This window comes from Sinocyclocheilus anshuiensis, unplaced genomic scaffold (genome assembly GCF_001515605.1).
Source record: "Sinocyclocheilus anshuiensis isolate Anshui unplaced genomic scaffold, SAMN03320099.WGS_v1.1 scaffold866, whole genome shotgun sequence".
Lineage (NCBI taxonomy): Eukaryota > Metazoa > Chordata > Actinopteri > Cypriniformes > Cyprinidae > Sinocyclocheilus > Sinocyclocheilus anshuiensis.
The window spans coordinates 41,238-54,347 of NW_015540899.1; the positions used below are offsets into that span (position 1 = coordinate 41,238).

The 13,110-nt window shown below is 38.2% G+C and overlaps 1 protein-coding gene across 1 annotated transcript in view; it reads left to right on the top strand.

Annotated features, from left to right (window-relative positions):
• LOC107689035 (spondin-1-like) overlaps window positions 1–13,110 on the top strand; it is a 164,402-nt gene that overhangs the window by 9,156 nt on the left and 142,136 nt on the right. The window contains exon 3 of the mRNA XM_016486904.1: window positions 4,708–4,856. Coding sequence (XP_016342390.1) covers window positions 4,708–4,856 — 149 coding nt within the window. The remainder of the gene's footprint in view (window positions 1–4,707; window positions 4,857–13,110) is intronic.

The window sequence follows — 13,110 nt, forward strand, 5'->3', positions numbered from 1 at the left end:
CACACACACACACACACACACACACACACACACACACACACACACACACACACAGAGACACAGAGGAGAATAGGAGGGAACAAGATTGGGAAATGATGCAAGCTAAATTCAAACTCACATTACTGTACACTGCTTTGCACTGGCATGTATTATTCTATCCAGGTGCTACATTAGGAGAAGTTGAAACAGGATGCTAGATGGAATGGGATAATGTGGTGATCACAAGATGCATTTTTCAAAGATAAATTATTTTAACTGGACATTGGATGCATCTCAATTAGCTCTCTAGCTGTACACAAATTTGGGCACTGGTGAGGACCTGTCTAGCAATGTGTGCTGCAATATAAGTAAATAATGTTTTTTTTTTTTTTCCCAAAACATCTGTCATATATCCTAATGCATATTGAGTTGGCTCATATGATTGAAATCATGCTTCCAAATTTCAGTTAAGGGAATTTAGTGAGCATCAATGCTTCCTCGTTTTCACGGTGCATTGTGGGTCTTTCTGAATGTTTCACTACACTGGAAGGATTTTGTGATTCAGAAAGCCCTGTTGTCTTTAAATGCAGCCCCTTGTGAAAAAGTGCATACTTTTAAATAAAATTCTTATTATTGAATACTTATAGACTTTTTTTTTCTGACACAAATTTAAATATTATAGTTTAAATGTATATTAAATGCAGTTAGTTGAAGAATGACCATCTTAAGTAGGAATTAAGTGCATCTTTATTTGTAACTTCATAATTACTTGTCCTTGAAAATATTGCTGTAAATATTTTCAAAATATATGCTGTATGTGTGTATATTTACATTTGCATAATAAATATACACAGTACACACGCATACAGTATGTTATGTAAGCAAAAACTTTTATTTTGGATGTGATTAATCCAAATATAAGACACAACTTCTCCAGTAGCTAGACATTTCAACGAGCTGGGACATGACATCAAAAAACTGGAATGTAGGCTATAGGTGTAGAGGAAGTTTTCGGATCGCGTAGAGGAGGTAATATAAATAAAGAATTATTAAAACAAGAAGCATTTTGGATCTAAACTTAAGGCTCCAAATGGCATGAATGAGGAATGTGATCTTTCTGTCGAATCCATCTTAAATATTTTTTTGTATAGTGTATCTGGAGTATTTACAGTGTGAAAATCAATGATTTGAATCATTGTACTTTCCATTGTTATAGGGCTGGGAGGTATGACGGTAGCCTACATATCGTTACCACAAAATAAAGTGTCTATCGTTAGAGATTTTGCTATATCGTGTATTCCGCGGTATGCAAATATATCTTGCGTAACATAGTACTGCTAAAACGTTATACACCTTTTGAGTGATAAGGAAACATGCATGAATGATAAAACAAAAAGTGGGACGCACTTGGTAGAGTTAAGTGCAATAAGCAGTGAAAAAGAACTCAGCCTGACACACAGCCGTAGCACGCTCATTGAAAGCCCCTCTCTTGGCAGCATGCGATCGTGAAAACAGATCTCTTTCATGTTTTATTGTACTTGAATGGTCAAATACGCACACAGTTATGTCATAATGCCCTTCGTGTGGAGTATTCAAGAAACACAGTTGGTTATATGTTAAATAAATGTAAAACTGTTGGGTGAAAAACGGATGTGTTTCAGTATATTGGATTCGTGCGATTGGTCTTAAAGGGACAGCAGCCTTATTTACCTGCTGCTGTCTGTTATTATTATTGTTAATCATGTTTGATTGATACAGTGAAGACTATGCAGTGTTTTATTTATACACTTTATTCAATTTCTGTAATATGTCTTACTACATGTTAAATAAATCTAGCCTACTGTAGCTGAATAAATTAAAAGTTTATTTCATATTTATTTGTTCTGTTGTGCTTGTAATTTGCTTGCTTTTTCTTAAATTGTAATAACAAAAATAAAATAAAAATAGCTATGTCGAGGTACATATCGTTATCGTGAAATAAAATGTATCATACCGTGAAATAAGATTTTGGTCATATCACATACCCCTACATTGTTATACTGTCTATTTTGAAATGTAATTTGGGTAGTAAATGCTGGTGATTGTTAATTTATTAAACTATTTATTAAACGGTTTAATTGTATAATTGTGATAAATATGGGATCATATGTAATTCATGTTCTAGCCATGGGTATATTACACAATAAATTGGTGGAATTGAAGGTTTGTGTTGTATACAAATGGAAACTGTCCAGCATTTAAATGGAATATGTGTTTTTAGATATAATTAATGATTTAAAAAGTGGGTGGAGGGATTGAATTGTTTAACACACTTTCAGACTAAACATTTGTGTTCTGTTCTACTGGTGATTCATGTAAAATAAAATGCAAAAAAGAAGACTATTTTTGTTGAGTGCAGATTATGGTTTTATGTACAAACTTAAAACGTGCGCCATGTGATGAAAGTGTACTCTCTTTAGGTATCCTTAAGTGGCCTTTTATTTCATTCATATTATGGTCTTACACACACACACACACACACACACACACACACACATATATATATATATATATATACTTTTAAGATTTGAAGTACACTACTCATGCACATTCAGTACAACTGAGAGCACCTCTTTTTCAAAAAAAAAAAAAAACATTTATAGTGCAAGACGTGACAGTGACCACAGATACAAAACACATGACAATTGTTTATTTAGTAGGTCATTGTTTAAAGGGGTCATGACATGTTTTTTTTTTGTTTGTTTTATTATGTTCCCTTAGGCAATTATAATATTACTATAGTTTTTTGGATGAAAAACTTTTTCATCTACATTTTTCCACCCTTTTTCTCATCCTCTGACTCAAAACAGTCGGTTTTTTGTGGGGGGGGGGGTTCCCCTTTAAGAGTTCAGTGTAACCACCCACTGTTATGATTGGCTAACGTCAGTGATGTTGATAATGATTATTCATTATAAATTAAACTGAAATTAACGTTTTAAAACGTAGTTTTTATATGAAATACATTACTTACAGTTTGTGGCGTCGTTGTTGGGTCCAGAATAGTCTGCACAGACTGATATTTGAGCAAAAGTGCTCTGGCAAAGCCAGCATCATGCTGCAATTTGTGCTCAAAACGTAATGTAGTGAACACATGCGTAAATTGACACTGACGTGACTGTATAGGATTAGATCTCTGCCACAGTTCTGCAAAAGTGCGTTTTGAAGGCCGCAAACTGAGTTTTGTGGAGAAAATGTTTGTCTCGCAAATAAAACATATTTTGAGTGCACGAAAATCAATTTTGCATTTAAAATAAGTTGTTGGATGTGTGCAGACCTTATTATTAATTATTATTATTAATTAATGAATATGCCATAATGCCTTGACAACCAATCACAACATTCCTTCTGTTATTGATGACAGCAGAAGAGAAAAAATACAGTGCATGCATAATTATTATGCAAGTTGATATACTGATCATATTTTTTCTAAGCACATTGTACCAATTCCAAACAACATCAATCTTAATAACTACTATTAATCTTGTATTTAATCATTTACACTTGATATATAATTATTCATGAAGGCTGGAAGTGAAAAATGTCTTATATTCAGGTGTGCATAATTATTAAGCAGATTTTCTTTTACAGATAAAATGAGCCAAAAAAGAGATTTAACTCAGACTGAAAGTAAGTTTTGGGAGTTCATTTTTAGTCCATCTCGAGATTTTATCTGTAGAAGATAACCTGCTTAATAATTATGCCGTTTTTCACTTCCAGCCTTAATGAACAATTATATATTGGTTATAAGTGATTAAATACAAGATTAATCGTACTTATAAGATTGATGTTGTTTGGAATTGGTAAAATGTGCTTGGAAAAAATATATAATCAGAATAGTAACTTGCATAATAATTATGCATGCACTGTATTTTCCCACTTCCGCTGTCATCAATAACGGAAGGAATCTTGTGATTGGTTGTCAAGGCATTATGGCATATTGTAACACTGGATTTTTTTGAGCAAGCCAGCACTGAGGGCGGGCATTAAGGGAGCAAGCTAGTGAAACGTTACACGCGCAAAAGAGAAGGTCTGCACACATTCAAAAACATATTTTAAATGCAAAATTGATTTTAGTGCGCTCAAAATACTTTTTTCTTTGCGAGACGAACATTTTCTCCACAAAACTCAGATCGCGAGCGTGCAAAATGCACTTTTGTGCGCAGAATTGTGGCATAGATCTAACCCCATATGACTGGGACGTTCGCTAAAATTGAATAAATGTTTCCCTGACGTCTGGATCCTTTGGCAGTGTATTCAAACATGTTGTTTTTCCACAGCCAGGAACAGCACATCTGCGTGGCATCACACAATATTGTAAACAGCTACTTCTTCAGACCCACTCGCTGCACGTCAGCTGAACACCTGTGGGCATGACAACAATGCGATGATGCAAAATTAGGCGTATTTGTCTTGCTCTGGAGGCGCAAAATATGCAAACGACTGGTGCTAGGTGACGTCACCTTGCCCCATAGGTTCCACAAAGAGCCGTATTTGGAGCTTGATTAAATAAATGCTTTGTTTATAATGGGGAGGACATCTTAAGCTATGAAACTTGTAGGAAGTTTTAATGGTACAAAGACCTCTTATATGCCAGAAGATCAAGAAAAATTTGGTTTCTCATATCATCACCCCTTTAAGTAATTTGATCATGTATCCTTCTTAGAAACTCGATCTTATGTATCTTCACAGGGAGAGCCAATCACTGGTCAGCCCTTATTGGAGCTTCCCATTCAAAGAACTATATATTGTGGGAGTATGGAGGTTATGCCAGTGAAGGGGTCAAACAAGTCGCTGAACTGGGCTCACCGGTCAAGATGGAGGAGGAGATCCGTCAGAAGGTAAGGATGCAGAGTTATTGCATACCCAAACTGTTCATGTATTCAGTTAACAAATGCTTATTCAGAGTCAGTCATGACGTGAAATCTGATATTCTGCTGTAGTTGTTTTAGGTGTATTTGAGAGTTTTTCTCTGTTCCTGGAATTGTTCACAGAGGAATTGCAGTTCCTCTGTGAATGAATGTTTTAGTATTGTGCAGTATATTATGAAAAGTATTATTAGATCTTAATGTTCACCAGTGTGTTCAAAATTCTGTCTGGATGTTATTTTTGAATCTAGGATTAATGTCTTTGCACAACTTTAATGTTCCCATGTATTCTCAGACAAACTCAGCTTGCAAACCTGCAGCTTTAAACACATAATGCTTTAATTATAAGTCACCCGAGTGAAAGCAGGGTTGGAATTATCCTCTTTGTCCTTGAAGAACTTTGATAAGAATAATAATAGGAATTAGAAGCTGTGCCTATGGAGGTGTGATGATAAAATAGAGCTGAAATGGATCAGGTTGATCATTACATTAGCTCTCCACTGGAGCATCATAATTACCTGCTGTTGAGGTCGTTTTGTGAGGAGCATCGAGAAAAGACCTTTGCAACTGACAAGCTCTCTGCCTATTGTCTAAGTTCAGTATAGCATGCAGATACTCTTGGAGATCCGTGAAAGGCTCAGATGTTTGGTTCCCGGTACGCACAAATGCATTTCCATTTGCATGATCAGCTGAGAATTGACACGGAAAGGATAGAAGATAAGAGGATGAGGGAGATGATTGAACTTAGTTCTGTTTCAATAATCATGTCTCTTGCACTCCCATTCGTTATCTCTCTTACAATAGTGAAGGTACAAGAGTATAATATAACAGTTTGATAGTGATTTTGTATACAGTGGGTACGGAAAGTATTCAGACCCCCTTAAATTGTTCACTCTTTGTTATATTGCAGCCATTTGCTAAATACTTTCCGTACCCACTGTAAATCAGTGTTAAGACTTATTCTTCACTGTTCGTGAGTGACATGTTTTCTTGATAAAAGTGATCTGGCTTTGCCACACTTGTTGCATTTATAGTAGCTATTATTATTATTATTATTATTATTATTATTATTATTATTATTATATGATAGATACAAATGCACTGTAAACCCTAATAAGATGCAAACAAATTTAAAATGAGGTAATCAGTTTTTTTTTTTATTAAGTTAATAATCTCTTTAAAATACATTAAGTAGTAGATATTATAGCTATTAGGAGATATTAGTAGAACTTTAGATTTTACTTTGCTTTTATTATGCAAGTATATTATTTGCACATGTTTGCACAAATATTGAGTATGCTACCTCGTGTTTGCACTCGACATGGTCACAGAGGTCAGGTTCATTTCCAATCATACATCATATCTGAAATTATTAATACGTTTTGATTAATTGCTTTATTGTTTATCTATGAATGTGATCGTAATCACAAATAAATCTGACAAAATTTCAGTTGATGTAAATTTTGACAAGTTCATTAAACTCAAAAAATAATAAGTTTACTTTTAACTTACTATTTTTTTTTTTCTACAGAAAGTCTGTTTTGACCTAGGCTTACTGTATAATCAGTTTTGTGCATGACTCTTTTGTTTTATTTACACTAAATGAGTTGCACTAACAAAACACTACTTTTCAAAATTACAGTCAGTCCCCTGAGTCTTAGTTCTTCTTCTACTTTTTTATTTTATTTTTTCTTGTCTATTGTTGCTTTTGGCTTACTGGGAGTTGGAAGGCACTATTGTTCATAAAGCTTCTTTGATATAATATTCATTGTGAAAAACTAACAAATTCAACTGAACTGAATTAAGCACAAGTGCATTGTCCTTTTAGACTGATTAATTGTAGGCATCCAAATGGCATTGGCTGATATGGTTGGAAATGTCACTTTGATAATAAAGTCGTCAAGTCAGTGCACCAAAGATACTTAAACCCATCTGAGTAAATGATAGAAACATTGAAGGAGGAAATGTATCTCTGTGGCATCGCTCCAGTAGATCTCTTATTTGAGCCAGATCTCTGTGTGTTGCATTGGCTCATGAGTAATGTTGTAAGTAGGACTGTTTACAGTCGGGTGAACTGATAATTATTCTCCCTGGGTTTTCACGGTTCAGATAGCAAACAAATCGTACTGGAGGCTAGAGAGCTGGACAGATCCATGTTGGGATATGAGTCTTGGTTGAATGTGTTTGGTCGGTGACTGAAAAGTTTGTTTACTCTGGAATTTACACTTTTAAACAGGTCAAATGAAATGGAAATCACACTTTATAGTAATAACAGGGTTTAAATGCATGAGACACTATTGCAAATGGGGGTTTAATATCTAGAAATAAATTAATCTTCAGTTGAATTTGAATATTTATGTTAATGCATCAAAATGCACAGATAATACAACTATAGGTCTATAGAGGAGTGGTGTGTGCATGTATTGAACAGTGTGTGTCAAGGCATGCTTATTTGGCTATTGGCTGGTGTTTGACAGGTGTGGAAAAGAAAATCATGCATCATTTCTGAGCAGCTTTGCAGAAAATGCATGTTTCAGTATTAGAATGTATAAGGCCATATTAAACAGTAACACTTGTTAGTGCTGTTGCAAAGGTAGGTTCTGACTGTTCTTCATAGTCAAAGTTGATGTTGTTTGCCCAGTTCACAGTAAATAGTACAATCCAGTTACAATCCACACAGTTTATTGATGTTTAGTTATGAATACATATTGTCCCTCCAGACAAATTTGAATGCAGCAGACTGCATGTACTAAAATCTGTTCTCACTGTTGAGAGTTAGTAAACTTGCCATTCTCTGAGCTACAGGGATCACTCTGACATGGCAGTGTTTAAATTGAGGAATCATTATGTGCTGTTACCACCTAGATCGAAATGAAGGAGTTGGTTGGAACCCAGAGTTAGAAGAGATGAATGTGGGGGGTGTTTGGCACAGTGAGCCAGCGGGTGGGACATCTTTCCTTCTCTCGAGCAGAATAGAAGCACCATCTGTCTGAGATGTCTAATTTATGTTAATTTCCATCCAGTGCCGGTAGTTTTGCATGAAACTTTCAAGTGGCAATTAAAATAATTTGTTATTATGAATTACCTCAAATTAAAAATGAAGTATCACTTATTGTCAGAGAACAATTTCCATCCATCCATTCTCCAAAACTCTTGTCCTATGAAGCGTGTGGGGATGCATCTTGGGCCATAGGCAGGGAATACCTTGGATGGATGGCCAGTCCATCACAGCATTGTCTGTTTTATTTCATGAGATTTGTTTACTTAAAATACATTGGAATTAAAAATTACAATTACCTAAAAAGTTCAGCACAGAAAAAAAAGGAAAAAAAAAACACATCGTAGTGGACCACACACAATCCAGTTTTACCAGATTAGGTCAGGAGTTAGCCTAAATTCAGCATTTTAAAAAGTGAGTTAGATGCCTAAATTACAGTGGTGATAAGAATGCCAGATTATGGTACTCTGCTGTATCCTTCACAACCTAGCACTCAGAACTAGCAGTTATTTAGTGAGAAAGCATATAACCTATAGTTACTCTCTTGGCCGTGTAATGGCTGGACAAATCAGACACATTATTATTTGTTATATCTAACAAAATAATCCAACACCCCACACCCAACAAGCCAACCATTAGGGTCTATGGAATCCTCCCCCGAATGCAAATAACCCAAAAGTACAGAACAGACCCACAGTAACCAGATAGACTTTGCAACCCAATGGAATGTTGAGAGAGTCTCCCTCTCGCTTAATTCACTTTGAAACGACACATACTGCCCATAGAAAATGACTTATTCCCATTAATTGAAAAAAAAAAAAAAAACTTTATATTAATGAACATGCATATCCCCAGTACGTGTTATTACTGTTTTGTGCATTTTCTTTTATATTGTATATTGTTTTATGCATGCTTTACAATAGAACCATTAGTTAATGTACCATTAACCTATACAATTTTTGGTATCTGCAAATTTGTATTTTGATGATCTAAATGATAGTGTATATTATATGTTGATATCTATGCAACATATTAGTATTATAAGAATTTTTAAAAGTTTTTGCATCAACAACAAATCCACTTACACATACAAAATACCATGCTCAAAGGCTGCGTTTACACTTGACATTAACATGCGATCTGTATCCGGATGTTGTTCACATACACATCGAAAAGACAAGTGTAAACGTGTGTCAGGGAGTCTCTGTCACCAGTCGCCAGCTCTGGACTCCATGTCCCAGAATCCTTCCTTGGCTTACACCTGTCTGCAGTCATATATTTTTATATATATATATTTTTTTTAATATAACGCTGATTGTATTCGTCTGAAAGAAGAAAGTCAAGAAAGACGATTGTATTCGTCTGAAAGCTTGGAAGAGCCAGGAGATTTTTTTTTATATAACGCTGATTGTATTCGTCTGAAAGAAGAAAGTCATATACACCTAGGATGCCTTGAGGGTGAGTAAACCATAGGGTAATTTTCCTTTTTGGGTGAACTATCTCTTTAAGTTACCATTGGGTCACTGGCCCCCTGGAGGTGTGACCTTGCTAGAAGTTAAAAGGCCTCACTACTCTGTGACCTTTGCTCTCTCTTCTATCTTCTTCTGCTGCGCTGTTACTGCTCTCTTGCCTCTCTGACATCCAGTCTGACTGCAACGCTGCTCAAAGTTGCAACAAGTCATGTTCCAACTTTTCACGTGGAAGAGAACTCTCCCGACCACCACTCTCCCGAGTCAGAATAACATCTTTGGAGGTTGTCATTCTTCAACCCGGAATAATTTGATTGCACCATCAAATTGAACTCCATCGAACCATCAAACCATCAAGACTTTCATCCGAGAACGCATCCGGACACTCGTGCCACGGCCAAGGCAATGCAAGTATCGTACATTTAACTAGTTGAAAACCCATTTGATACAAAGGCGTTGATGGTTCACTCAGGTGGTTAACTGACCCATTTTCCATAGCTGCCTTCTCTGGTTTCTATAACGGTTTCATTCATTCACTTTTACTCCCCTTTCTCCCTATGTATGTATACGTGATATGTTTGTTATGTGCTACTGTTTAGTTAATAACACTTTTGTGCACAAATTACATTAGTTTCTAATTCTGTCACTGCTTGCAGATCAGTGTCACTTAAACGATGCCTGATCTTGCTACATGCTCTAATGCATTAGTATGTCACACTGGTTTTGGGGTTTTGTTTCTTGTTTAGGTTTTCTTGTCCTTTATTTTCTATTTTCTTGTCTTGGTTCCTGCCTTGTCATGTGTTTCTCTGACCCTTTCATGTGATCCTGCCATGTGGTCCTTTTGTTCATATGTGTTTGACTTCATGCAGCTCTGCGCAGACCGATCGGCAATAGTAGCCACTTACAGTCGGGGGCGGAATTGAAAGCGGAGACGTCAAGTCGGACACTTTCTGCTCCCGGTAGTGACGCTCTCGTGGTGTTTGCATACTCTATCACAGATGAAGTGAATAAAATGCAATATTTGTCAAATACACAGACTTTTCAGAAAACGTTTTCATGAGCATCAGAAACGTCTCGGGTTACGCATGTAACCATGGTTCCCCGAGAGGGAATGAGATGCTGCGCCCCCTAGGGGGCACAATGGGGAATGCAGCCTGCATGACTGGTGTCTGAAGCACGTGTAAAACAATGCCAGTCTATTGGCCCACATGGCCCATGACGTCACAGGCAGGGTGCCTGGAAGTATAAAAGGGTACCTGCTGAATACGTCATCCACTTTAGCTGTCTGAAGGAGACGTAGATAGGCAGGCCGAAGGCATGGCAAGGGGCCGCAGCGTCTCGTTCCCTCTCGGCGAACCATGGTTACATGCATAACCCGAGACATTCCCCTTCTAGGGAACTCAACGCTGCACACCCCAGGGGGCACAATGGGGAACAAAATCCAACTACGCCGTGCCGAGGCACATGCCTGTCCACCTGGTGGGAGAGCACCAAGGAAGGGACATACAGAAAGGGGCCATGCCACTGACGCCACGGGCCGTTCACGCAACTTGGCAGAAACGGGAGAACCCGAATAGATCAAGGGGAACATCCCACCCAAGTTAGGAGCACAGCTATCCTCAGATAGCTATGCTATGTGAGCAGAACTAGCCTGGATACACAAGACCACTGAAGAGGCTAACTAGAAAGCCTCTAGAGCAGCTCAGAGATCGCTACATAAATCGCAGGTAAAAAGAGTAGCTGCTGAGCTAGAACACAGCTATCCTCAGATAGCTATGTCCTTAAGGTCTTATGAAGGCTTGTGGACCAGAATAACATAGCCGAGATAGCCTTCCTACAGAGCTGCCCAGACCACAGAGAGTGGGCTATCTACTTAATACCCTAGCAGGGGAGATAGCACTGTCTATCTCCCCTGTCTATCTAAGGGAGCAATCACTGAGCTGGCATATCGATATCCTCAGATAGCTATGTACCTAGGAAGGGCTACCAGAAGGGGGACTGGCTGCCAGCAGGTGGCGCTTAAAGCGTTTTCTTGGTTTCCACTGTAAACAAAGCAGCGCTGCACTTATGAACTTATGCAGGGCTCCAGACTGCGATAATTTTTTCTGCCTGTGCGACTAAATTTTGTGTGCGGTCGAACTGGTGTGACCACCGTGTTGGTCAACTCATAAGCGCTTCAGTTTCTGTTGCATATGAGAAACATCAAACGGCAAACGAAACTGAAAGCATAACGAAACAGCGCTTAGAGAGTATACTCGCCGCGTCAGCACGAGCAGCAAAAATGACGCACATAGAGGAAACGATGGATGGTTTTCAAGCGAAAGTCAAGTAAAAGACTGCTTCTTAAACCAGAGAAGGTGAACATGCTGGCATTCTTGTGGGGGGAAAAAAACATGCAAGCACTGTCACCGTTAGTTTTACTTTTCTTTTTGTCTTCATTTTTGAAAAACGTATCTCTGCTTTTATTTATTTATTTGATTCCTCAGTGTTTGCTAAACGTTCTGTAATTTATTAGTCGGTATATAATACAGCATGTGGTGTATGCCATGCCTCGTCTTATTCGTTTTTGTTAATAAACGTTTTGTAACACAGCCGAGATGGCCTTCCTACAGAGCTGCCCAGACCACAGAGAGTGGGCTATCTACTTAATACCCTAGCAGGGGAGATAGCACTGTCTATCTCCCCTGTCTATCTAAGGGAGCAATCACTGAGCTGGCATATCGATATCCTCAGATAGCTATGTACCTAGGAAGGGCTACCAGAAGGGCAACAAGATTGCAAATTCGAAAGTGAAAGCATCCGAAGACCGCGGCTTAACAGAGCAAAAGAGAAACTCCCCTTCACAAAATTCAAATCACAAATAATACTACTGATGATAAAGAATGGGTTGAATGTTAACAACTTTCGTTTCCATATAACTAGAGCTGGCATATCGATATCCTCAGATAGCTATGTACCTAGGAAGGGCTACCAGAAGGGGGACTGGCTGAAAACTACACAGGCCACAAAGAGTGTGTTGTCTACTTAAGACCCAAAGAGGGGAAACAACACTGTCTAGATAAGGGCTCAAAAGACCGCTACTTAAAATGCATCTAAGGCCTGCTCTGATTGGTCAGCTGGCCAAGCCTGTTGTGATTGGCACAGAGAGGAGTCCTTGAGCAAGTTAGCGAGCCCTACAATTGACAAAGCATCTTTACATAAAACAATAATATAGTGCTCCAATCCGTTCTTAAAATAATGGCTTAAAATACAAAAACACTTATGCAAGTGAATCGTGCCCACAGCTAAAGTTTAGGCTCCATGAAAGCAGACCACTCCAGGAGAGGGCTCACCGCAACTGCAGTAGAACACAGCTAACCTCAGATAGCTGTATTCAAGTAAGCCCGTCCTGCAATAACAATGGCTGGAATATAACCACCCTCAGATAGTTATACTAAGGAGTACCCCAATCCGTGTCAGTCCCACGGTAGACAATACACAGCTAGCCTAGATAGCCTTCCTGCAGAGCTGCCCAGACCATACCGCTACATAAAGACCCTAAGAAGGGGAGCAGTCACTGAGCTAGCACATAGATATCCTCAGATTAGCTATGTACCTAGGAAGGGCTACAGGAAGGGGGGCCGACTGAAACTACCCAGATCACAAAGAGTGGGCTGTCTAAATATAACCCAAAGAGGGGAGACCACACTGTCTAGGTAAGGGCTCAAGAGACCGCTACTTAAAACCCTAAGCAGGGGAGCAATCACTGAGCTAGCACATA